Genomic DNA, 27,251 nt, shown 5'->3' with positions numbered 1-27,251 from the left:
TTAGGAGGATGATATTTCCCAATTTACACAGCCTTCTGGCCACAGTTCAGAAATCCAGAAAATATTCACTCTGTGTTCCATTGGAACTACAATTTTAAATGAATTTATAATTACTATATCGTGTTTGCACCTTTTCACAGTGATAGTCACCCTCTTTACTTGATTTTAAGAATTCGAGAATATTGTCATTGTCTACTGACATATCTAATCCCGACAAAAATAACCAAAAAACACTTCTTGGCAGGCTTTAAAAAGCTATTGCTCACCTTACTGGTACCATGTATAACTTGTTGCTGAGTAGTATTTTTGGTAAGTTTATATGTAGACTTATTATTGATTTTAACTGCAGCAGCATTACTATTCTTTGGTTTGAGTACAAGGTGTTTGATCACCCACATTAGGAAATTCACGTTGATATGGTAGGCCCAACTCAGTTTCAGAACAGTGATTAATGGGTCTAGGCATATGCCTAGTCTTAGCACCAAAATGATGTCTCTTATGCTTAACCATAGTCCATTCATTAGGCTTATTAAGCCTAGATAACCTATTAATAGAATCACGAGATTCACCAGTAGGCCTAGTTTAGCCCATCACAAATTCATAGTTTCAGCATGTACCGTTTCTACCATCTGGATTCCAAATGGTTTTCACTTATAAAGCATCTGCATAAGATTTGAGATATCTTTGCCAGACTTGTTTAGAACTAGATCACTGATAACCTCAGCCTGACAGTTAAGTGAAGATGTTAACTGAACATTTTCATCTCGGATGTTGACTAACTGCTCACTTAGGTTTTTATAGTTTTCGGTGATTTCAAAGATTTGATCCGTTAACAGTTTTAAATGTACTGAACTTGTAAGTCCATCGTCACTTGGATTGATAACTTCTGTCGGGACTCGATCTCGTGAGGTTAGAAAAAATGCCGGTAGCCGACAGTTATCACAGATATAAACAGCTTTCCCTTTAAGGGCTACAAATAACTGATATTCATCTTCAGTTATATCAACGCAACTAATATGGAACCAAAACTTGCAATTCCCCGGCACATAAAAGCGCTTTACTATTTTTAGAAACGTTTTTATTACATGAACCGCACTTTGACAATTTGCTGCTCGGCGCCCATTTTTCTTAAATTCTTGGCTCTTTATCAAAAATTTAAGGCTAAATTAAAGTATTTGTCATAAATACCAACTAAAAACAGTCAAATTTGCAGAGATATTTATAAAAAATTTTAATTTTGTTAATTTTAAGATAGGTTTGGTAGTTTTTTTTATCTTTAAGATGGAATTTATTTTGATTATTCAACTTGTAAATATTACTAAATATAAAATCACAAAAACCTAGCTTCTAATTTCGTGAATTTATTGTATTGGTAGTACTTGAAATAATTGTTATTGAACGAAAAAATTTCAGTTACTCACCAAACATATATATTGGAAGAGAATTAAATTTATTACAGAATGAAATCCAAACAGATTGCAAAAATGTATTATACATATATTTTAAGAAATCATAAATAATAAGTAAATCTAGAGGAATTGCATTATCACATTGTCTGAATCACGGTACAGTAATTCTCAATAATTACTAAGCATTTCTAAGACTTCGGTGCAAAACGCCCGACATAAGTTTGTTTGGTTTTAAATGATTTGAAAGACACACAGTATTTGCAAATACAGCGTAGATTGCTTATATAAAAATTAGTTTTCTTTACATTTTACATATTTTAACAATTTTTTTACTTTGGAACAAAAGGTATTCTTATCAAAAACATCTTTATACATTTATATAGAGTACCAAAGGTATGGTGGAAAGGGTCTATTCACTTTTAATTTTGAGTTCACCTCCATTAAAACTTCTGCTTAGGCAACTCCAGCGTGCTTTGGGATAGTATCTAAAACATCGTAGTGCACTCAATTGTGCACTTGATGTGACAACCACTTCATTTTGATTACATTGTTTTGTAGTCTAGGTATCTCTGATATCGACACGATGATAGGAGTTGGTTTTTAGCTTCTTTATCACCGAATTTTTTGGATCTCCTCAGATGGACGTGGACTCCAGTTTCCAGGAGTCAAGCCAGTGACAGCATTAGATTTCAGATGCTGCACAAGGCGGAAGGTGAAATAGAGTTGGACTCAAAATTCAAAGTATATAAAATGAGTTATACATTGTATTAAAAGTATAATCATAGTATGCAATTGTATAACTCAATGGTCCTGGTTTAATGCTTAAAGTCGAAAATCAACAACATATCTGAGAAGATTTAAAATGATGATTCCATCCAAATTACCAATCAGAATTGTCATTTTTATTAAGTCTTATGTATTATAACCTGGTTATCCCGATCATACTAGCATTTGAAATTAAAACTTGTTCATTAATCTTATAACGATTGAATATTAGATTATAATATAGATACAGTGGCATAGCGAAGGGGGGGGTCCAGGGGGTCCGGACCCCCCCGAAATTTTAAGACATATTAAAGAATAAAGCATGGAGCAGGAGAAAAAAAGGACAGCTATCATTACTCTTGTCTACAAACATTAAATTGATTGATTTCACTGATTGAAGTGACCGTTGTTAAAAATATAATTGTCCTTTCGTTTAAATCATAAAGTATCAAACGATACTTTTGGGCTCGGTCTTTCGGATAGTGTAGTGTAATCACGGTATTTCTATAGGGCGCGGTCACGTGACGTCGCAAAGTAACCTGAACCGTAACACGGCGAATAGTTTAAATTAGCGACCACTTCCTTCAAATTCATCGTGGGGACGTAAAGTGACTACATAGAATTAAGTTAAGACGTTGATTTTAGGTGTCATTAAACTGTAAACGTGTATATAATTATCGAAAAAATCACTTTCGGTCGGAAAATACACTTGAAAAACTCTACTGATTAGAACTTCAACTAATTTGGACTTCAATGATTGAGGTAAACGTAGGGTTTTCTATTGAGTTAGGCGACGATTTTTGTTATCATTAAACTGTACACCATACCTATATAATTATCGAGAAAAAAAATCACTTCCGGTCGGTAAATACCGAAGAAAAGCTCTCTACAGATTCAAGTTTTGCCGATTTTGGATTTCATTGGTTGAGTGGTTGAGGTAAAAGTGGTTCTTAAGATTAAGATTATGTTAGGACGGTGATTTTAGGTATGAATTCAACGCCGACTAATACATATATAATTATCGAGAAAAAAACAATTAAATCATTTTAAATTAGCGACTTTCTTCCTATGGAGTCCCACATGGATCTATACTTTTTTTTTTTTTTTTTTTTTCCTTCTGAGGGAAGAGGACACTTTGTCCCCGCACTTAGTCCTAAAAGGACCTTTGCGCCTCCCTTACTTTTATTTTTGCCCTCAAAAACCGAGGCTTTTGCAAAAACCAATCAGATTTAAGGGCTCCTGTTCTTTGATGTCCTTGGGGCTGAGGAGGTATGCTCCCAGGTATCTTTTCCTAGTCTCTACGATGGCAGGACAATCCAACCAAATGTGCTCCGCTGACTCCTCCTCCTCTCCACAGAGTCTACATTCGCTGCTCCGACTAAGGCCTACCTTCAAAAGGTGCTTTCTCAGAGGGCCATGTCCTGTCAACATTCCTAATATCAGTCTTATATCCTCCTTATTCTGGTCTAGGAGAGCTGTCCATCCTTTTGCATAAGGAGAGATAAACATTTTGGATATTCTTAAACCCGAGGCTCTGCTCCAATTCTTATATCTTGTCCTCTTTTCCCAATCTTTAACCAGAGCTTTAATGCTGGAGAAGGATATTCCACATCCTGGCTCTGGCCCCACCAATATGGATTCCGCTCCCTTTTTGGCGAGGATGTCCGCTTTTTCGTTTCCATGAATTCCTTCATGACCCGGCACCCATCCGAGTGTTACTCTATTACTTGTTGCTAGCTCTGCTAGGGCCTTCCTGCATTCCCAGACCGCTTTCGAATCAATCGAACAGGTATCCAGTGCCTTCAGTGCAGCCTGACTATCAGAGAGTATAAGGTATGATAATCCTTTAGTCCCCAACTGTGTGAGTCTTCTAGAACATGAATCTATTGCCATGACCTCCGCCTGAAAAACTGAGGCATGTCTTCCCAGGGGCACAGCCATGTCAACTCCAGGTCCATGTATTCCATATGGATCTATACTTGGACCAGTCTTGTTCCTTGTGTACATCAGCAGGCGGAACTCATCGCTCCTGAGAGGGAAAATGGTCCAGTATGTTGACGATACAACGCTCTGCATTAAAGCTCCAACAAAACATGAATTAGAAATAATTTCCTTTTTAGAACTGAATTCATGTATTCAGTTTTTTTTCTAAATTAAATCTGAGGACCAACAACTCCAAATCAAATGCACTAAATTTCTGTTTGCGGCAAAGAGAGATTGAGGATCGCGCTGCTGTGATGGCGGACGATGTCCTCATAGAGGAAACTGATTCCACCAAGTTCCTCGGAATGTACCTTAATCGAAGTCTGACTTGGGACAATCACATTGAAAGTATCTGCTCAACAGTTTCTTCAGGCATTTATGCTCTACGGAACCTTTCAAAATTTTGCTCCCGGGATGTACTAAAAATGACCTACTTCGGCCCTGTACACCCCCATCTAATGTACGAGTTGAGGCTATGGGGCAGCTGTTCTAAATACAAATTTGAGCGAGTATTTAGAAGTCAAAAGAAAGCTGTCTGCATCATTTCAAAATTGAAATCTCAAAATTCATGCAGAGATGCCTTTAGGGAGCTTGGATTGCTAACTTTGCCCTGTCTCTACATCCTCGATGTCGCCCTGTTCTGCCGATTTAAGTGCGAGTTCGTCCGGGGCAGGGACGTATATCAATACGGGACAAGAGGCAGGGACAACCTTCGGTTACATCCGCACAGAACAGCCGCATTTAAACATTTGCCATCCGAGGTTGGTGTTAAGCTGATCAACAAGCTCCCTGATGAAATCAAAAATTTGAATGAACCAACAAAATTTAAAGCTCGATTGAGACACTTTTTGGTGTCGAGGGTGTTTTATTCAGTGGAAGAGTTTAAGATGAGCCGTTGGGATGAAATTTAAAGTAATTCGATCATCCTCTGTTTCTGGTGGTAAAATTTAGAAGATTTTAAAACGTATGGCTGTAAGTATGTATCAGTCTTAGGAATGAGTGTGGACTGTGTATGAACGGGTATGAATGGGGGCAATTTAAAATAGATATACATATTTCTAAATAATTTAATTTGACGATTGTATGCAATTTTTATTATTGTTGACACAATAAAAAGTATTATTATTACCTCCGGTCAGAATATAAAGAGGAAAAGCTCTACTGATTCAGATTTTAACAATTTTGGGTTTCACTGGTTGAGTCGTTGAGATAAAAGTGGTACTTAGAATTATGTTAGAACATTGATTTTAGGTATCAATTGAACGCCGACTAATATCTATATAATTATCAAATAAAAATTGAAAAAATCGCTTCCGGTCAGATAATACACCGGAAAAAACTCTACTGATAAGAAGTTCCGACTACTTTGGGTTTCACTGACTGAGGTATTATTTCATTTTCCTTAGTATATTCCGATCGGAAGTGATTATTATTTTTTGTTTTTTCTCGGTAATTATATATTTATTAGTCGGCATTGAATTAATCTCTAAATTCAATGTCCTAACATAATTATAAGTACTACTTTTACCTCAACCACTCAACCAGTGAAATCCAAAATCGTCAAAACGAATCAGTAGAGAGCTTTTCTTTGGTATTTACCGACTGGAAGTGATTTTTTTCTCGATAATTATATAGGTAATCGAGTACAGTTAAATGATAACAAAAAATCGTCGTCCTAACTCGATAAAAAAAATACCATGTTTACCTCAATAACCGAAGTCCGAAGTAGTTGAAGTTCTTCAGGTGTATTTTATTTCCGATTGAAAGTGATTTTTCCGATAATTATATACTCGTCTACAGTGTAATGATACAAAAAATCGTCATTACAACTCATTCATAAATACCCCAATCAGTGAAATCCAAAGTGGCCGAACTTCTAATCAGTAGAGTTTTCCGACCGTTAGTTTGATAGCAACGCTCGAAAATCGCCCTTCTTTTCTAAAGGGTTTTCGGCCGTCATCAGTGGCCCAATGTCCCCGAAGGAGTATTTCATTTTCTCCACAGAATATAGTTGAGTCAATTATACGCTTGAGTGAAGCTCTGTTTTGATCTTTTTATTTCTTATCCAGTAAATCCAACATCACTTTGGTGCCTTCTACTCGGCCAGAATCGAACTTCGTAAAGTTTCTGTAGCTATACAAGAAAATTTGTGGTACTAGAGTTGCTGTGAGAGTTTAATTTGCCTATTACTTCTTTCCACTTTCTATAAGGCGTAGTTACTAAAGCTCCATGTTTTTGGTATTTACCTTTTACCAGTGAATTCATTGGCAAATAACACACAAAACGTCCTCCAGATCCACCGGTTTCGGACCCCCCCCGAACGAAATTTCTGGCTACGCTACTGTATAGATACTCTCTATATAGACAAGTTACATACCAAATTACAGGTTTCCTTGACAAAATAACTGCTCTTGAAATGATCAATTGTTTATTTTATGTAGCTGAATTTGATCCATCAAAGCTTTTAAATATAGTAATACTTAAAGGTAATTTTTAACAGTGCTATAGATATAACTGGGTATGATAGTTTCATATTTGTTTAAAAACAAGAATCCTAAAATATGAGGGCAGTCCAGAGGCTGTATCCAGCTGTGTCAATACTGGGGAAACGTTCATGAAGAACAAGTTTGCCAAACATAACATATAGGAATCTTTTTATCCCAAGACAGCAGCGCTAATCTTGCTTACTGCTAAGCTACACTCAAACATTTGTTACTCTCTGGATAAGGCTCTTATGTACATTCACAAGTATCCTTAATCTTCTGACCAGGCATGTGTGCCTAAACTTTATATGGGTGAAGCTTTATGACCGTAAATGTATATAAATTTGCAAAAAGCTTTTTACACTTAATTTTGAGAAGCTTTTATATTGATCTAACAAATCCATAATGTCTATATATATCTGATAGGACTTTACGGAGGACTAACCGATCTGTCGGGTTTATGCGCTTGGACAATTTGGTAGGGAACACCTCGTCGCACCAGCACTGCCAGGGAGTCGCCCAGCCATCCCACATACAACTTCTGTTCCTTGGGCCTCAGCAGAGCATACACAGCTGTTGTACCTCCATGAAGATTCTGGAACACATCACCTTATAAGTATTACTGCACAAATAGTTGGTTACATACTACTTTCCACAGCAAGCACATACTGCTGTACAAGCAGCCACCTCACAAACAAATTACAAGAAAATATGTAAATGGACTAGCCCAAAGTAGGCGATTTTCAGAAACTTAAGTGAGCAAAATTCTGCCCTTAAGTTATATTGAACTGTAATTTTGGATAAAGCCCATCAACGTGATCATTAAGGGATGAGGATAATACCTCTGTTAAATTACATTGACAGAGCTGAATTTTGTGGATTCAGCCTCTTCTGATAGGGTATCATACATCATAACAGCAGACTGAAATTGGCATGTCATGCATGTCAAACAGAAACTGTTGAAGTTGGATTTGAGACTGATTGTTGAGAGATCTTTTCCCTGAAAGAACTTGATGCAAGAATAAAAATTGAGCTTTGTGAGTGTTTGGATCTCCAAATCGATTCTCGATTTTCCTTTTAACACAGAGAGATGTTTCATACAAATACTGTACAATACATATATAACCAATTTGAACTTTTGTAGACAAATTCTTCTCGATTTGCATGCACTGATGTCAGACACTAATGTACAACTTGATCCACTTGAATAGCAGTCCACGTATCCTATTCCTCTTGATGTAATCCATTAACATAGCCTAATGGAAGCAATTAAATCACTTAGCTAGGTCTAAAAATACACCTAGAGCATACCCACACCTCTCTCAGACCCCAATCATCATGTCTACTATCTTGTTTATGACATCAACTGTTGATTTCTTTTTTATAAAGCCTAACTGTTCGGAATAGAGTAAATCAAAACATTCAATAAAATGCATGAGACTGTAAAGAAAAACTGTTACTGACGTCATGGAGGACTGAAATTGGGTGTTAATTGCTTACAAAAGAAGGATTTCCTTTTTCCAAGGTTGGCCTGATGCTTGAGGTCTTAGCATCTGGAGGGAAATCCCTGTTTTCAAAGGAATAATTGATTAATTGAGTTAATGGTTTCAAAATATTTGCAGCAATGTTTGATGAACCATATCGAAAGGCCATGACCATATTTGATATCTTTGGTTTAAAGCCCAAGATCAGTTACTGGAGCCAATGCCGTGAATGTCACAGGGCTGCACGAGAATGCAAATGGTCTATGGACCTTGAAAAGCAAATGCAAGAGTTGTAACGGAAGCAAAATAGGTTAAATGCCTCTATCATCTCAATTAGTCTTATTTACATTGAATGTTCATCAATAAATCCCCTAGTTGTGAATATGTTTGGATATTTAATGTTAATAATTATGGCACAAGTAGTTTTGAAAAATATTTCAATCTTTTTAACTTGGACTGAATATGGCTACTTTTATGGCTTTGTTGTGAATTCTTATATGAGGTGTGGCAAGATAATAACTGGATTAGTATTGACGCTAGATAATAACCGGAATAGTATTGGCAGAGCCACAGAACAAATGCAATAAGGCTGAATATCATAGTACCAGTTATAGGTAGTTAATTAAATAGTGGAAATCCCCAGCTTCTCCACGGCAAAAAAACACAAATATCAAAATCAAAATTCAATGTAACAGAAGGGAAGACATTGAATCAGAGTTACTACATTAGCGTACTTACTACCCTACATGAGTGTGTAAAGAGAAAACGGAACAATCTGTGGAGAAAAAAGTCATGGATCCTCCGCCAGGACAATGCTCCAAGCTCACAAAGATTGTCAGTGAAAACATTTTCGGCCAAAACAACATCTTTATCTATGCTACTCATCTGACGACCTACTTTGACTTTTTTGTTCCATAAAGTTGTCAGCTTTGAAAGAAATGAGATTTGAAACTGTGTGAAGCATTAAAAGAAAAAAGCGACGGAAGTCATGGACAGGGTTATGGAAAATTATCTGCAGCTTTATTACTTATACACAGTGAAAAATTTGCATGGAGCAGTGTAGAGATTGAGGAGGGGGATACATTGAAGGTGATAACATCAAATTGTAAGTATCTGTAAGTACAAATTATTTTCAGCCTCAGTCAGGTTATTTTCTAGCCACACTTTGTAATTTCCGTAAAAGGTTTTGAAATTTCCACTGACAGATTTTTTATAAATTGAATGATACAATTTTAAATTTTGTCTTGATAAAAGATTCCCTAGTAATCCATGTACTTTTCTCAGACTTTTGTTTTACTTTAAATCTTAACAGACAGTATGTGATATGAGTATGGTATAATTATATTTGGTCATGGTATAATTCTTTATAAATGTGTCATTATTGTGTTCTGATACTGAAAAATATTTAATATAATTTTGTAAATGTTGGCTCATATACTGTATAAGTGTTTATTTTGAAGACACTTTTAGATAGCTACCTCAAAGATGATTTTAACTATTTGAGTTACAATTTTCCGAATTGTTGACTAAAACAGTTACGGACAATGGAAGGATGGTTTAAAACTATAAATTGTGATCCAGTGACAAACCACAGAGTGATTGTATGAAGAAAAGAACAAATGCTCACAGTACGCATGCAGGCAACTACTGCCAACTTCGCCAGTGTGCATGTACTTTAACATAGAGATAGTACAATCACAGGAACTCCTCATTCTTCCGTAATATTGTTGGTGCACTAACTAGGCAAAAATTGAATAATGCCTGTAAAATGAATGTTTTAGGAAATATTTTAAATACAATTTACTTTCACAAACTCCTGCATTACTAAATTTGCTACAACAGTTGATCCTATAACTACTGATGACACCCACCTCTTTATCGGCCTTGCTGGTGAAGAGATCGTCAGTCCTGATGCAGGCCTCCCGCATGGCCAACAGAGGTTGGCTGGGATAGTGCTGGCTCTCAGCCAAGTACTGGTGGAGGTGAGACACACTGTAGACAGCAGCATCGATACCATTGTGACCATCAAACACTCCATAGTAGCTGGCTGGCCCATAATCCTGTACAAAAGTATTCCATGAAATTATTGTTGAAACCCAATTGACATTTGTCTATCCTGATACTAACACCTCGCGCACGGCCAACAAAGGTTGGCCGGTATAGTGTTGGCTCTCGGCCAAGTACTGGTGGAGGTGAGACACGCTGTAGACAGCAGCATCGATACCATTGTGACCATCAAACACTCCGTAGTAACTGGCTGGCCCATAATCCTGTACAAAAGTATTTCATGAAATTATTGTTGAAACCCAATTGACATTTGTCTATCCTGATATAAACATCTCGCGGACGGCCAACAGAGGTTGGCTGGGATAGTGTTGGCTCTCGGCCAAGTACTGGTGGAGGTGAGAGACACTGTAGACAGCAGCATAGATACCATTGTGACCATAAAACACTCCATAGTAGCTGGGAGGCCTATAATCCTGTACACAACCATTCCATGTGCTGTCTCTTGGCCAAGTACTCATGAAGGTGAGGCACACTGTAGACAGCATTTGTGTAGGTCTAGCAAGTGTTTATGTGTTTAATTCATCATCATCATCATCATCATCATCTGACGTTTCCGTTATCACGGGTCGTCGTACACAGCCTCCTCCACTTTTGTCTATCATTCCAGGTCTCCTCTTCCTCCACCTGTATTTTCTGTAGTCCCCTTCTCTCTATGTCTCTCCACACTTGGTCCTCCCATCTTCCTCTCGGTCTTCCTCTTGGTATTCTTCCTCCTTCCTCCTTCTCCAGTGCTATTCTAGGCATTCTATTATCTCCCATCCTCTTCACATGCCCATCCACTGTATTCTTCTTCCTTCCATTGTCTCTTGCAATGAAACTACCTTCAATCTTTCTCTGGTTATTTCGTTCCTTATTCTATCTCTTCTAGTAGTCTTCTCTATCCCTCTTAAAAATCTCATTTCTGCAGCTTGCAATCTGCTTAAATCATTTTTAGTCCACGTCCACGTCTCTGCTCCATATAATAAAATTGGTTGGAAATAAGATTTATACATCAATACTTTTGATTCTTTCCCAATGTTCCAACTCCACACAATCTTCTTCACCATATTGAAAAACTTTCCACTCTTCCATATTCTGTTTCCTATCTCTTCTCTTATTGTGCCCCTATCTGTTATGATACTTCCTAAATAACAGAATTCCTTCACCTTTTCAAGTCTTTTTCCTTCAACTAACATGTCTTTGTTATTTCCTTCCCTTCTCTCTATTTTCATTACTTTACATTTTTGTATGTTCATCTCTAAACCATATTTCTTTGCCACTTTTGCCCAAGTCCAACCCCTCGTCCTCGTCGTGAGGGACGGGCAACGGCTCAAAGAGACGGCTAACGGGGCCTCTGGTGAAGCTACGTCAGGTCTAGCAAGCCGGTAGTGGATAAAACTTGCTTTCAAAAATAAGATAATATGTGTTTAATTATTTTGTTTATTTAATCGTTAGGTTCAGTGCTGCGTTTGTACATTTTAACGTATGATAACTCAGATATATAAATACCTCCTTGCTTTTAATACCTGATACCAAAAGATGTCTTACTAGAAGTTGAAACTATAGTAGTGTATATGACTACTGTTTGAACTCTTTGAAAAGGTTAATATTAATTGTCTATTCACAGATCAGGTATAATAATGTGTAAAATAACTGAATTACGCTGTGAAATAAATTCATCAAATACATTCACAAGGTAAACTGTTTACAATGTCTTGAAACTCCCGATATGCCAGGTTGTAAGAACAGTTGTTGTAAAGTGGGAAGTGGATAGCTTGTTAAATATATTTTTTTCATTTTGCTCATGCACAACAGGTATAATTTAAAAACAACGTAAATACTACTCCAAGTCATAAAACTTGCCAGATTTTACCATAAATGAACATATCATTGAAATAGCAATGATTTTACTCAATTTATAAAATTAAAAATGCGGGAGGAGTTAACAACATTACAAGAGAAGTGCTGAGAATTCCCTGCAATGAAAATTAAAACGGAAGTTCTGTAGTTGCGTTCCTGTACTTTGAGAAATGTAATTTCTAAAATCTAGCACATTTTTACAATAAATTTGATTAATTCAATCTCAGGCAGTACAGATTACCCTTAGTTTGGTAGTGCAATTTTCTTACTGGATAATAATTTGCCACAGTGAGGGAGCGAAATAATATCATTTTCTACAAATTTTCTAGAATGATTCTACTATTTTCTAACACCTTCAAATTTTTAAAGATCCCCAACTTTTTACAAGTTCTCAAGTACTTAGGTATCCAACTACCCCACTCCATGAGAAAACTTCTACTGACCTTGATGTTGAAGAGGGTATGGAAGTCGTGGATGACAACATGCCTGTCTTCCATGGACCTCCGGGAGTTCTTGACAGCGCAGGAGGAGGTGGGTGGGTGAGGATGAGGCGGGGGGAGGGAGGAGAGTTCGGCATTGTCCTGGTACCGGGCACATACATCCACCAGCTTGGCAATACAGGTCTGCATCAGCTTTAGTGACAAGAAGTCTGAAACATATCAAAGTCTTGATTAATACAGAGAACGGGAGTAATGTTTATTGTTAAATGTTAAAGTTGAATTAATGAGGCTTAATGTTGCACTTCAATAACATTCAGACTGAAATTAGTTTCCGAGAAAATGCAATAATATTCCTCAGATTTCACTTCATATGCTCGGAAACATGTACATTTACATTGTATGTGAGAGGGTTTGAAATATTTTTACAATATAAAACTGTTCAAAACCTTGGTGCAGCGAAAATAACTTAACCCTTTAACTCACATCCGGTTTTATATAAGGAGACAAGGATGATTTACTGGCAATGCCATATATAGAGCAGTTTAGTGGTTTTGGACGTTTTGGTTCCAAAAAGTACACACTCAATAGAATAACCAAATCAAAACATCCAATTTTACTTTGGTTTTCAAAAATTATTACTTTTTCTACAAACATGACAAAACATCTTTCTGAACAGTAACAACTAACTGATGAAATATGTTTGAAAAATTGTCTATATCTTCTATCGCTGTTTTGGTGTTATGCATTTGATTAACATTTCATTGATATAAATCTTTCATGCACATCATAATAATTTTAAATTTAAGAGAAAATGAAAAATAAAAATGAATTCTCTGAATGTTACAATTGTCTAATTGAGTAATTATAAAATAAGAATCATGATATACGTGTACAACTACTATCCCTTGGAGTTTTATGAGTTATAATGTATAATCAGCCATATAAAATCTGGTTCTTTTAGTGACAACAAACTATAAAAGATTTATAGCAAGTATATTAACGTATATTAAATTCATTTAACGGGTAATAAACACGCAAACTTTTTAACTAAAAATGTTAGAGAATTTAATTCCGAAGAGAATAATGTAAAATAAGCTAATAATAAACAAACACAAAGTTTAAAAAAATTAATATGTAATTAAATCAACACACGAAAAACAAGATAGAAAATGTAATATATATATTTATTAAATGAACGTGGAATGATGATTTTTTTACTATTCAAGTAAATAGTTATAAAACATGTACAGTACAAAACATCATAAATTCAAATGCTTTTAATTTATTGAAAATCGAGAGTTGGCAACACTGCTGCAACAATATCTGAATACAAGTTATTGTTGTATGTAATGCAGTGTATTTGAAATATTTTGGGGAAATATTTGAATTAAATCTCAGTCCTGTCAACTTATTAAAAAAAGAATATAATATGAATAACAGACTAGATGTATGGTTAATATGGTAAAATAGTAAACAGTGGAAAACTTTCTAACGGTATTCAAATAAAGGTTCTTCGTTGTACACAGTTAATTAAAAAATGGTCCTCCAATCATTTTCAAAATAAAATCCAAAAAAAGATAAATTCTTCACAAGCTTAGTCAGTTTTTATTGTTTAGAATTGTTCAATTTCAAAATGACAAATTTAAAGGTTACAATCCCCCGGACTGACTTTCCCTTTAAAAAGTTCAAGAGCTGGGCACGTTTGCTAGTACAAGTATACACTGAGTAAGCGTTCCTGGAAGAAATGGCGCGATTGCATCAATCATGCCAAGGCAAACAGAGAGTTACTATTACTTAGCCAAAGCCTGGTTAACCACATCTTACTAACCAACTCCACAAACACAGTTCACGTTTCACGTTTCTAGTCGGCTTGTATCATTTAGTGCTCCCATATAGCATTTTGTATTGGACAATACATTATTAAGCATAACTGATGGGTTTGGAAAATACTAAATTCATATTTTATTCTATACACTCTTTATTTTGTAATCATATAAAACTACAAAATTCAATTACATGAACCAATAAAAAACTTAAGAGTTTGATGTTCTATGTACTTAAATAATGTATTAGTTTTTACGAATAAGAAAAAAATATAACAAATCGTTTTTGATGATATGAAGATTGTTAAAAGTAATTTCCTCAAGATCACTTACACATTCATCTCAATTGTCAATCAATCAATCCAATTCTTTTATATCAATAGCTTACACTGTGATGCATGGTATTATACGCTCATTCGCAATATCACATTGAAACGTACAAAGAAGTAACCCATCCCACCCCAAGCATCCCTCTGTTTCCAATTCCACGGTTTCACAGGTAAAACAAAACAAAAAACTCGTTAGCTCTATAAAATTCTTAGGAAGCTAAAAAGCATTTCAGTCAAGCTTTGACCGTTTAGGGCGATGGAGCATTTTAATAGAATTCGAAAAACTCTTGGAGAACAATTCCCTTCTCCAACGGCAAGGCAGGTGTTCATAACTACTGTCCTGTTACTACAACAGTTGTCCCTGCCTCTGGTTTCTTATTCGTAAAGGCCACGCCCCTTGTGGGACCACCTTCAGAGACACAGAAAAGTGTTGTCTGCAAAACATAGAGGCAAGTTAACAATTACAACTTTTTGAACGTTGGTCTGCACGACTCTCAGTGTCCCAAATTAGAAATTGCTCGAATTTTGAAGCCGGGGAGCTCCAAGAACCTCGGTTCCTGCGCTCAACAACCTCGTTAGTACCTGAGGATAAATGTCCTAAAAATGCCTGAGGACAATTTTTACCACACAGAATTGATGTGGACACCCCAGGTTAACCCTTTAATCAATATTTATTCCTAGGAATTGTCTTGAATGGACTTCCTCCATTGTGTCATCCATGAAGGCCGCTTGTGGTACCACTGGAAATCTTAAAGCCACGAACCAGGAAAGATATGGATAATGAAAGCGATCTTCTGATAAATCATCAGTGATCTTTTTTTCCTCATTACATCATTACGACAGGTCGAGACAACGTCGAGTCAGTAGGTAATTCCGACGGCTGTTTCGGAAGCTTTGTTTGCCGATAAAGTTTAAGGTAATTCTGAGTTACAACAACAGAATCAAGAACAGTAAACACCGGAAAGTACGAGGCATGTCTGAAAAAGAGCCACTTCAATTTCTATAGATTTTATATTTAAATAACAGTGAATACTACAAAATTTATTTTACAGTCCCGATTCCAATCCATATTCCACTAGTAATCACGCAATTGCTAAACAACCCTCAGCGGAAGAGCCTGCCGTGACAGCTGTCATGACACCACAGTATTTTTAGTGTCACTGTCACTTTCAAAGTGGTAACATCGAACTACTAAAAGCTCGCCATCAATCTATGTACGAGAGACAGGAGTAGGCCAGGTCACTTGTCAAGCAACCCGGGGTTGCAAAATATCAAGTTTACACATCATTTCATTTTGATAGGATACACGTGTTACTATGTCACATATTAAAACGCCATATGCATTGGCTCAGTTTAGACAAATGTAAGAGTCTTCGCTAACGCTCAGGAAAATTTCATGGAGTGCATACCCCATCATAAAACTCGATGTTTTCTATACAGAAATCCCACTGAAACGAAACTTCGCGCAGAATGTCATGTCTATAGGTCAGTTTGTTCTCGAGATATCGTGTAGAAGACAGAAGATAGAAAATAAGTTTTTGAAACCCCTACGCTAACATTCAGCCATCGAGATGAATTTCAATTAGTTGAATAGTATAGTGATGTGACTTTATTGAGTGTTTCTCTCAATCCTCTTCTTTTTTTTGAACTGCATGCGTAAGCTTTACACCGGACCATCGTTCGATGTATGTTCGTGGCGGAACTTAAACATCCGGAAATTGGTTGAAGCAGACCGTCGGGTGGGGCAGTCCATCCGGTGAAGTAATCCAGCCGGTTGAAGTCGTCCGGCCGGTGGAGCTGTTCATCCGGTGGAGCGGTCCGGACGGGGAAAGTAGTCCAGCCGGTGGAAGCAGTCTAGCCGGTTGAAGTCGTCCGGCCGGTGGAGCGGTCCGTCCGGTGGAGCGGTCCGTCCGGTGGAGCGGTCAGTCCGGTGGAGCAGTCCGGACGGGGAAAGTAGTCCAGCCGGTTGAAGTCGTCCGTCCGGTGGAGCAGTCCGTCGGGGGAAGCAGTCCAGCCTGTTGAAACAGTTTACCCGGTGGAAGCGGTTGCCCAGCTGAAGCAAATCCACCGAGGCCGCAAAAGAGAGCCAAAGATTCCACTACGAAGCCGAGAACATTTGAAGTCATAAAATTGATAGTGCAACTTAATAACAATACAGATCTGACAATCAGTGGATTTATCGGATGTTTTGACCATAATCATCGATCAGAGGACAAGACACCATTTAATTTGTCATTGAAAATGTAAGACGATAACTAACTCTGTTTCGTTGTATACGTCCGTTAGTCAAGAAACAGATGGATAGGCGGGTGGTTAATGAAGAAGTTGAATAGGAACATGCGATAACTGTAATATTTCATAAAACAAACTCAATAATAGTGAACAATTGTAATATTTACAACGGATAATGATTGTAAGAATAAAGCTTTCCGACTTCCGAAGCTACCTACTTCACAGTGACAATCATATCTAGTCATCTCACCTCTTAAAATCTTAGAACCTTTAGAAGTGATCAGGACTTATTCTATGAGCTAAAAAAGGTTTAATTTTACACCGTGCTGGTGAAAAGGTTTGAAACAAACTCTGTTAGCAATATGTTTCTGAATGCCAAAACAAAGCATTTGCTACTGTACCTATTTCCGCCAAACCAAACAATGACGTTCTACAACAACAACAAAAAACACTATCATATTCATACTTAGTTTTAAGTGGTTCACTAATGAGTCTCTAAATAACTTGCTATCTTTTCCACAATGATAATACACTGAGTGATGATTACACAGGCATTGTGGCAAATTACATAACTGAGACAAGAGGTTATATAAAACACGTTAATAACTTAAATTAAAGAGTAATTCAGTGGATGTAGTAGTAATTTATGTCCGTATATTTAACACTTCGACGCCCATGTCTGAACGTGGAACATAAGGATATTGTCGGCATTAATCACGGCAGTGGTGATAAAATACGCCTTTTATTACAATACACGCTAGCATTTCTCACACTTATTTATAATTTACAAAACAACTCAATGTCTAAAATGATTCTTCTGACTAATATTGCAATTAAAATATGGTAGTGATGGTAATGATACGGTGCGGTTGTTTTGTACTTTTAAAACAATAGAACAACCGCTAAATCGAAAATAAAAACTACAACTTTGTTAAAAGTAGTAGATTACTCTTCAATTGTCCTAAGCGCAGTTTTTGATAAATTTGCTGAAGCTATACTAGATATAATCATAGTAACGGCAAATATAATTAGATTCGTCATCTATTCAGAATATCAAACAACTTTGGCAATTTTCCACAACATTTTCAATTTATTTAAAAAAATGTCAAAGCTACCTCATCTTTTAAACGTTTAACCCATACTCCTATGCATTCAATGATACAAATTTAGGAGATTTTGTAAAACTGTTAAGTGAACATTTAGACTAAATTGAATGTTGTATTTCATGAAGATTCATAAATTCTGTCAACAATTTAGAAATCTAATTTTATTCAAAGTACTGTTTTTAATTCATTAATGATGTTTGATATATTCGATTATTACACAAAACGTATGCAATTATATCTACAATATTTTACTAAAACATGACTATTTACACAAAATTACACCAAACAACAATGTTTAAATACATTTTCTACTTTTTTAAGTTAGTTTTAGTCTATGTATATTATATACTGTAATGTTATTAACTCCACTTATAGGGTTATCTATATATATATATATATATATATGTATATATATATATATATATATGTATATATATATATATATATATTAATGTAATGAAAAGTAACTAAAACCCTTTTAAAAATATTTTTATTGACATACACGTGTTTCGGTTTTCAACTATCATCAGTGTATATTAACCTCTAAATAGAAAAATAATAAACAATTAAATATACACACGTGGACCGTTTAAACATATGTTAAATTTAAATGACACAGTTGTAATTTAACATATTATGTTAAATATATATATATATATATATATATATATATATATATATATATATTGTATGGGAATTTAGGCCAATTAAAAACGTGTCATGGCTTTGTAGTGAACTACAAATGGTTAAAGTGGAAAGTAGAAAATGACAGTATTGTTGGTAAAATAATAAAGGTGCTACTGCTTTGCAAACGTGATAAGACAACACCTAAGAAATGACTGTGTTTCGTCGCCAATTCGGTCAATAATTCAATAAAGTAACAATAAACATTTCTGCTGTCACAGTTGACTAATTTATGCTGCTATGCTTACTCGAGATAGTATCCATAGTTATTGCACAGTCATTGTTTTGTATATGAATCGACTGAGGAGATTGCATCATAGTGCTCTCTGTCTTATCGCTCACTAATCCTACAGGTTACGAGTATATCATGTCTACACGTCTGATGTCAGTGCTTCCTTGAATATGTACCTTATTCATGAGTGATAAATCTACACACCACAAGTGTCTCACTTACAACCCTTTTGAATAAATATGGTACCTGGGCAAAATTAACGTCCAAATACGTTATATATTTGTTATTTCTATACAGTAAATATGTAACTACGTTTATATTTTATTGTTGAAACTAAAATTGTACACAAACTCACTTAAGAGGCAGTGCAAAAATATTTATTAAATAAAGCCCAGTATAAGCTTACAAATTGACGAATATATTGTAAGTATCTAAATTTATCGTTCGAAATTATGAACAATAGTGTTCAATAAACAACTTTTGCTACTGTGACAGATATGCCAAACGAGTTTACTAATATTTAAAAAATCCTAATTTATGCGTTCCTATTTATGCTCCACGACATTAAACATAGTTACAAGTCAAAAATGAATAAAAAAGTATCCAATTTTGATTTGGGACTAAAGTATAATAAACAATCTGGATCCAACCAGTGCCTTGACGTAGGACACCCACATATTCTGATAACGAACGAATCATGGGAAAATCCAACATCTGATAAGTAAAGTTTGAGCCAAATTTTGGCATTACTCTTTTCATTTCATACAAGATTTTTCTGAAAGCTGTAATATAGTCTGTATTGTGATACTTAGGAAAATCTAGAAAATATATTCAATCAACTTGTAAAAAGTACAGGAGCAGGAATTATTATTTTATTTTTTTAAGTTTAAAGCATTCTGCAAAAACAGTAAAACACATTTACAAGATTGTTTTTACACTAAATCACTCACGCACGCACGCCCCCCCCACACACACACACACACACACACACACACACACACACACACACACACACACACACACACACACACACACAATACACGAGTATATATAATAATAATGATTACGAACTTTTTGGTCATTTTGAATGCTGATGAATAAATTGTGAAAATTACTGAAAACGACACCTAACGATGAGACCAGATTACATTTCTTCGAAATGTAGTGTTCAATTTTTGTACAGTTTTATAATTTTACTATTCGTTTAAAACATTTCTGCTACACTAAAACTATGCATACTGTTACGAGTTTTGTGTTGAAGATGTTAAGTGATGCTCGCAAAAATTAATAAGTTCTTTTTCACTAATTTTTACATTTTTAACTGGTTTGACCAGATCTGGTATGTTTTATTTTTGTCCGAATACTTTACTAATCACAGCTATAGATTGATTTTAATTCTTTCTGAATGACTTCCAGGAAATGCTAGAAGGTAATATGTATCGAAATAGAAATGAACCCAATAAGCCACAGAGTGTGTTATCACCACTGGTGACATGTGACAAGGAAACAAACAATTAGCTGGCTATTAGAGTGTTCCGACACTCCCCTCCTTGAGCTCACAAATACACTTATTTCAGTTACTCAGTGCAACCCAGCGATAACGCAAGGAATCTTATGTACACAATCAAAACTGAGTCCCAAAAACCTATTTTCGAGGAACTTAATAGACTTTTATTTGAGCATGCTATTTAATTTATTGCAGCATCAAAGGCATTTAAAATCATCGTAACACTTTCCCCCTTCTTTAACTAACGATGTTTGTCCAAAATTTAAATTGTTCAGTATTGTGAAACTAGAGGTGGAGGGAAATTTCATTCTCTCAATTTATAACCTCTGAATCACTTTTTCTCGCTTAAACTACCTAATATAACCAATCGGAAACTTGGTTTTATACATCTCATGGTTTTAGAGGTTAACTTTGCGTTTTACCACCTTTCAAGTAGGTTTCTTTGTACAGTGTTTGTATTTGTGATGCACATAACTGCTGGGATGGCGAGCGAGGTTCTTAGGAGCCAACTATAATAGCGACCATCTTTATTTTAACCCCAAGAGAACAATTTTAAACTTCGTGCAATTTAACGACTTTATTTTTAGTTTTAGCATTATGAGAGATGCAAAATTTTAAATATATATTACTACCTATCCAAACGACCCCCCCTTTTTCGATATTTTTTTATTGGTTGTTCAGATAAGAAATCCCAATTACGTTGCACTTCATCATTTAAACATTAAAAGTCTACAAAATTTAAAAACTATAAAGCGTTTTTGATGCGTATAAATAAGATATGCAAAGTGAGACATCTACCACGCGGCGTATAAGTGTATGCAGTTTAACATTGTTCTTCTGGGAATAAACTCGAGGTCGTTTCACTAAAGCCATTTTAATGACACATTAGCATACTGATTGTCATAAATAACGCAGAGATAATACGTTAAAGAACGTAATATCGGTTTAGGAGCAGTAAACGAGATGGCAAATAAAAAGCTTATCAAAGGGATGCTCAAACGCAAAGGACTTTGTACATTAAAACAGCTGAATTACACAAAACTGTTATTCTGGCAAAAAATAACACAATATATTCACTATAGACTAGTATTGAGCCATAAAAGAGTTATGTAAAAACATTAGATATGGTGATTTTTCCTATTTTACGCAGAGGAAACGGTCGCAAAGTTCGAAGACCGATAAAACAGCTTCTATGTAATGCAATAAAGAAAAGACTTTCAAGGATAAAAATGTTAAAAGTTTGGATTATTAATAGTGGACATTTGTTCTCTTTAACTAAAAACAACAATAACTACTAGAACAGCAAATTTTTAGGTCTGAGCTAGAAGTGAATAGATGTTCGACAGAAAGAGACAGTGAAAATATTTCAACAAAGCACATTGGCCAAAGACATCTCTCTGGAAAGCGTTTCATCCCCACCCTTTTCAGTTCAAAACTGTAATGTGGATTTTGCGAAATGAAAACTACCTACGTGAGGACACTACCTTTTTCATAATTCTCTTCAAGAAAGGATCTTGAATTTTTAGATCCTCTGAAATGTAGTAATATCTCTAATTTGAGAGTATAACATATCCAAAATTGTCACTATGGTGAGTTATTATTATAATAACTATTTCATAACCACTAATATTGTTTGTTATGACTGATTCCAGGAATCAGGCCTGTGATAGTATCCGGTGATAGTCGCTGACAAAGCGGAAGTTGAAAAAAATGGAGCTACATACAACATTCCCATTGTCGGCCACTTGCAATCATTTATTATCCCAACTAGCAGTTACCCGCGCCTTCGCACGCAATTTCGCAAGTTTTTGCACCTGTATGGGCACTTCTGGTTCGAGTGAGTTAAATTTCCGACGCCAATGTTGAGTTTAGCTTCTTCCCATGATCAAGAAAATATGTAAAAAAAGTGTATATTTAAGGTCATTTTAATCTACTCTGTTCTCAGTATGCAAAACTGATTTTACCTCTCCCGATCAAGAATATATATATATATATATATATATATATATATATATATATATACAGACACAGCTCTGAAAAGCCTACTTTTGTAAAAAAAAAAAAAAAAAAAAAAAAAAAAAAAAAAAAAAAAAAAAAAATTGAGATAGGTTTCATAACAGTCTTTAAATTTATGGTAAAAATAGTTTTAAATATTTTAGAACATTTAGACCTGGAATTGGTTACATTAGTTCAAAAGAACAGTTCAGCGAAATTTCATCTAGCGTAGTTTTGCGTCGTCTGCTTCAAGTAAAATTCTTCGATTCTTCGGAGTAAAATTCAGACCTTCTTATGTTTTAGGAAATTTTCTGAGGTAGATAAGTACTTAGCTAATTGCTAAAATCTAAATCGGTGTTAAAACTTGGCTGCTTATTAGAAAATTTACTCACTATACATGTAAACAAACTGAAAATAAAAAACAATGTTTACACAGAACAGTTGATTACATTTGACAGACTCATTCAATTAATATTACACAACTTTAGAGACCAAGATGGGATTTGTCGTTACTTTAAAGACCAGCGAGGCATAGCCCGGAGGAATTTTCAAAATAAGAATAGGCCTATATTTATCCCATGAACCGTAAGAATGTTCATATAAAATTTTAGTACAATCGGTTGAGTAGTTTGCGTGTGAAAACAAAACAAACAAACAAAGGCACTTTCACATTTATAATTTTATTAGGATAAACGTTGTTAGTATTTATCTCAAAATCAGTAATGTTCTTGCTATTAGTCATATTGCCACTATGCTGTTACTATTAATAATTTACCATCCTTGTTGTTGTGCTGCTATGGTGCGATTATTGTTATTACTATAATTTTGTTACCGATTTGTTAATAATTGTTTTAGTGCGTTTAGAACATGGCTCATATGAAATTCTGTACCAAATCACTCATTACTTGATATTTCCGTTAAGAAAACTGCATTTTGTAGTGTATATCTTTGGCAATAAGTAAACATATCTAGTGAAAACACCCGTAAAAATCCTCAAAATGTTATTTTAATTATTTGCCATAAAACCATTTATGACTTCATGAATACTCAAAATTAGATATATATATTTTTTTTTTAATCAGAGGAATGAACAATATATACGAAGAGCTTTGCATGGAAAAAGGTTCACAATTATTTAACAGAAAGCTGGTGAACCCTTGTTACTAGGCCTTGTCTAGAGAACACAATTAGAATTGGCTGACGATTGTCCACACTTCCACCAAGAATTATGGCAATTGTCAAGAAAAGGTTAAAGCTACAGTTATACAAATGTTGATTAATTTAATGGCGATTAAATCAAAAGAATTGTTTAAATCGTATGCACTGTAATTCTAATCAACGAAATGTGAGGTAATTAGTTTTAAAAATCGTTAAAAAATAATTTCTAACTTAATATACAAATAGAAAATATTTACTACAACCACCGTTTTCTAGCAACTTCAATTTCTTAGTTTAGTCACTGACTTTGGTATGAAATTGATGTATTGCGCTTTAATGTTGTTGTCCCAAATGGTTCACTTCAAAATAATTGTTCCTTACAAGCACTTACGAATGTAACAACGGTACTTTGTAGTGCCAAAGGCGGAGAAACGAGGATAAAGACGAGTTGCGAATTGTCAGAGAAGAGACCAGGGCTGTACTTTACTATACAAGGTGGGTTTTTTAATGAACCTCCATTGTGACCTTGGAAAATATAAATCTGAGAACAAAAATGTTTAACACAAAACCTTTCTTTGTTTTTAGAGAACTTTATTAATTAAAATAAGTAGATCAAACTTTTAATAATTGCCACCATTTTCTGTCCCAGACAAGAACAGTACATCCGAAGTATATATCAACGTTACTCCCACAACTTGGATTAAGGACACTACCAGAACGCAGCGCTAACAAACAATTCATCTTCATTCATTGTGAAGTGTTCATCTGCATAAATCTGGCTGTCGAGAGGCCCTGCATCATCACACTCAAGGTCACAACGAGAGATGTTTACATCCACAGTTTATCACTCTAGTAGGTATATGAACTCTTATCTTCCCGACAAACATTTGTTGGCGCACAAACACTTTATGGCGGTTCACTTACATGTCACCAGGGGTCTAAAATAGAGGCGCCTTCAGTATTAAGGTAATGAAATGTCCATTACAACTCTGGAAAAACGGATTTTTAGGGCAGTAGTCAAATAGTGGAAAATCATATTTTACAATGTCATATATTCAATTAAACCGATACAATGAAGTATCGGACTCGGCAAAACGTAACACAAGAGTTATCGCACATATGGGCAGACAGGCGAACGGACCCTGACCCCAAAATTAATAAAGTTCTTCCTTGGACCAAAAAGAACGCATGATCCAAGTATCTACGACCTTTTTACTAAGAATTTTCGCAAAGATGGAAACACAGACAGACGGGCTGCCCTTTGATCCAAAAATAATTATGTTTCTTTCTTGGACAAAGAGGAACCCATAAATAAAGTTTCGCCTCAAGGAACTTTTTACCAAGAGTTATCGCATGGGTGGAAAGACAGACACACGGGCTCCCCTTTGATCCAAAAATGATTCTGTTTCTTCCTTGGACAAAGAGGAACCCATAAATAAAGTTTCGCCTCAAGGAACTTTTTACCAAGAGTTATCGCATGGGTGGAAAGACAGACACACGGGCTCCCCTTTGATCCAAAAATGATTCTGTTTCTTCCTTGGACAAAGAGGAACCCATAAATAAAGTTTCGCCTCAAGGAACTTTTTACCAAGAGTTATCGCATGGGTGGAAAGACAGACAGACGGGCTGGTTTTTTATCCCAAATTAATTAGGCATTTTCCTTGGACCAAGAGGAACCTATAAATCAACTTCCGTCTCAAGGACCTTTTTACCAAGAGTTATCGGATGGGTGGGAAGACAGACAGACGGGCTGATCTTTGATCCAAAAATAATTATACTTCTTTCATGAACCAAGAGGAACCTATGATTCAAGTTTCGTCTCTAGGACCTTTTTACCAAGAGTTACTGCAAAGATGGACAGGCGGACGGATAAACGGGCTGCTCTTTGATATAAATATAACCAGGCTTCTTCCTTGGACAAAGAGAAATGTATATGCCTAGTTTCAAATCTCTGGTATCTTTCTATCAACAGTTATTGCACAGACGGTCATACAAACTGACGGACTGTCTTTTACCTGCTGACCCCTAAATCAATAGCGTTCTTACACCAATAGGAATTTAAGAACCAAATTTCAAGTTTCTAAGAACCTTAAGACTTATCGAACAGACGGACGAATGATGCGATTTTAAGAAGACCCTGTGTCGGATTCTTTATAATCAAAACTACATTATTTTGAATAGGTGCTTCTGCATATGCACGTAGAAATTTCTTGGTAGTACGTGCAGAATGCACATTTTGAAGATCGTGCGGGAGGGGCAAGGCCTAGGAAAAAACACGAAAAATTACTGTAAGGGGCGTTGCTCCAAACACGCATATTAGCCTTCTTAACAAAGAATACGATTTAGATCTTTGGAACCTTGTTAAAACAGGTTTTGTGGTGAAGGATTCTGTGGTTACTTTCACATTATTAACATACATACGGGACAACAGGTGTAGCTGCCCTTTTCAATTGTTAATTTTTTTAAACTTACTCTACAAGCGTTGTTGAAAAACTCATGTCTTAACAAATTCTTTGAAGATTTTAAATTATACGTATTTGTTTTAAACCTGGAAAAATAAAATTAAATGTGATGACAACACCAAGGGTTGAGTTAGAACGACCGTTTACGGGTTTGAAATACCGATCAAATGTCTCTTGTAACAATATGTCGAAGAGCATAGTTTTAGGATGCTTATCAGTTAAAAACAAGGCATGCCACGTGTCGCGTGACAGGCTTCGCCGTCGGTGTATGGAAATCTAAAATCTATTCCTCATTCTATTCTTGAGTCTTTCCAACAGACAGGCTGGCAGATAATCATAAAGTAAAGACGAAACAGACATTTCGCCAGCATACTGATTTACATGCTTCAATGACGCTCAAATAAATGCGATGAATGTACATCATAGGACTCATTCTTATGTAATAAGGTTTCATGTTTCATTCAAATTGTGAAGCCTACGGATATCTTCCCACATGATACATTTAAACTTTTTTTCATTGAGTTGGGTTTCATAGAAGCCTTTAAATAATAAAAGTCTACACGTCAAGACAACTGATGATTATATATGTGTTGGAGTAGTTAGACAACACGCATTAATGTACCACATTTTAAAATGTTATATAATGTAACTCAGTATGTCTAAAAATGTATTTTCCCTGCTGTTCCCAGTAGTAATCATAGTTATCCATAAGATCAATGTAACAATGTCCCCTAACGTTCAGCCAAATCCCATGGAGTGACATGCAACCCATCATTGAACTCGACATTGCTTATATAGAAACGGAGCTTTGTGCAAAAAATAGGCTATTTTACTCTAAAGATATCGCGTGAAAAATTGAAATGTTTCAACCCCTCGAGTGATAGGCTTTACTAACGCTCAGAAAATTATCAATTTGTGACCAGTAATTCTGTTAACATCACACATCTGATTAATTACAAGAAGTACTTGACAAACATGAATCTCATTAACCCATCCTCTCCCCTGAAAATCCTTTTAAAATCTTCAAAATTTAAATCCTTTAATAAACTCTCCTACTGAAAGGTGAACCGCACTACGCTTTAACAAATTTCTTTCATCATAAACCTCCAACTTAATGTCAGTTCTCTCAAAGTTGAAATGGTTGCAGTAAAATCCTCTTGTAACACACCAGACTTTCCTACTCTTCTTATCCAAATTGACGCATATAACACTTCATTACTAAGGCACTATGCAAAAAAACCAATTTTTTCACT

General features: G+C 35.4%; 1 protein-coding gene across 2 annotated transcripts in view; it reads right to left on the bottom strand.

Annotated features, from left to right (window-relative positions):
- Positions 1-27,251, bottom strand: part of LOC124367622 (proteoglycan 4-like) — a 397,427-nt gene that overhangs the window by 311,511 nt on the left and 58,665 nt on the right. For both annotated transcript variants that reach the window (XM_046824589.1, XM_046824590.1), the window contains exons 3-5: positions 12,474-12,679; positions 9,996-10,184; positions 7,086-7,235 (exon numbers count right to left, since the gene is read on the bottom strand). In XM_046824589.1, the coding sequence (XP_046680545.1) occupies positions 7,086-7,235; positions 9,996-10,184; positions 12,474-12,679 (545 nt within the window). The remainder of the gene's footprint in view (positions 1-7,085; positions 7,236-9,995; positions 10,185-12,473; positions 12,680-27,251) is intronic.

This window comes from Homalodisca vitripennis, chromosome 8, assembly GCF_021130785.1.
Source record: "Homalodisca vitripennis isolate AUS2020 chromosome 8, UT_GWSS_2.1, whole genome shotgun sequence".
Lineage (NCBI taxonomy): Eukaryota > Metazoa > Arthropoda > Insecta > Hemiptera > Cicadellidae > Homalodisca > Homalodisca vitripennis.
The sequence above is the reverse complement of the archived record's forward strand: the minus strand, read 5'-3'. Positions and strand labels throughout refer to the sequence as shown.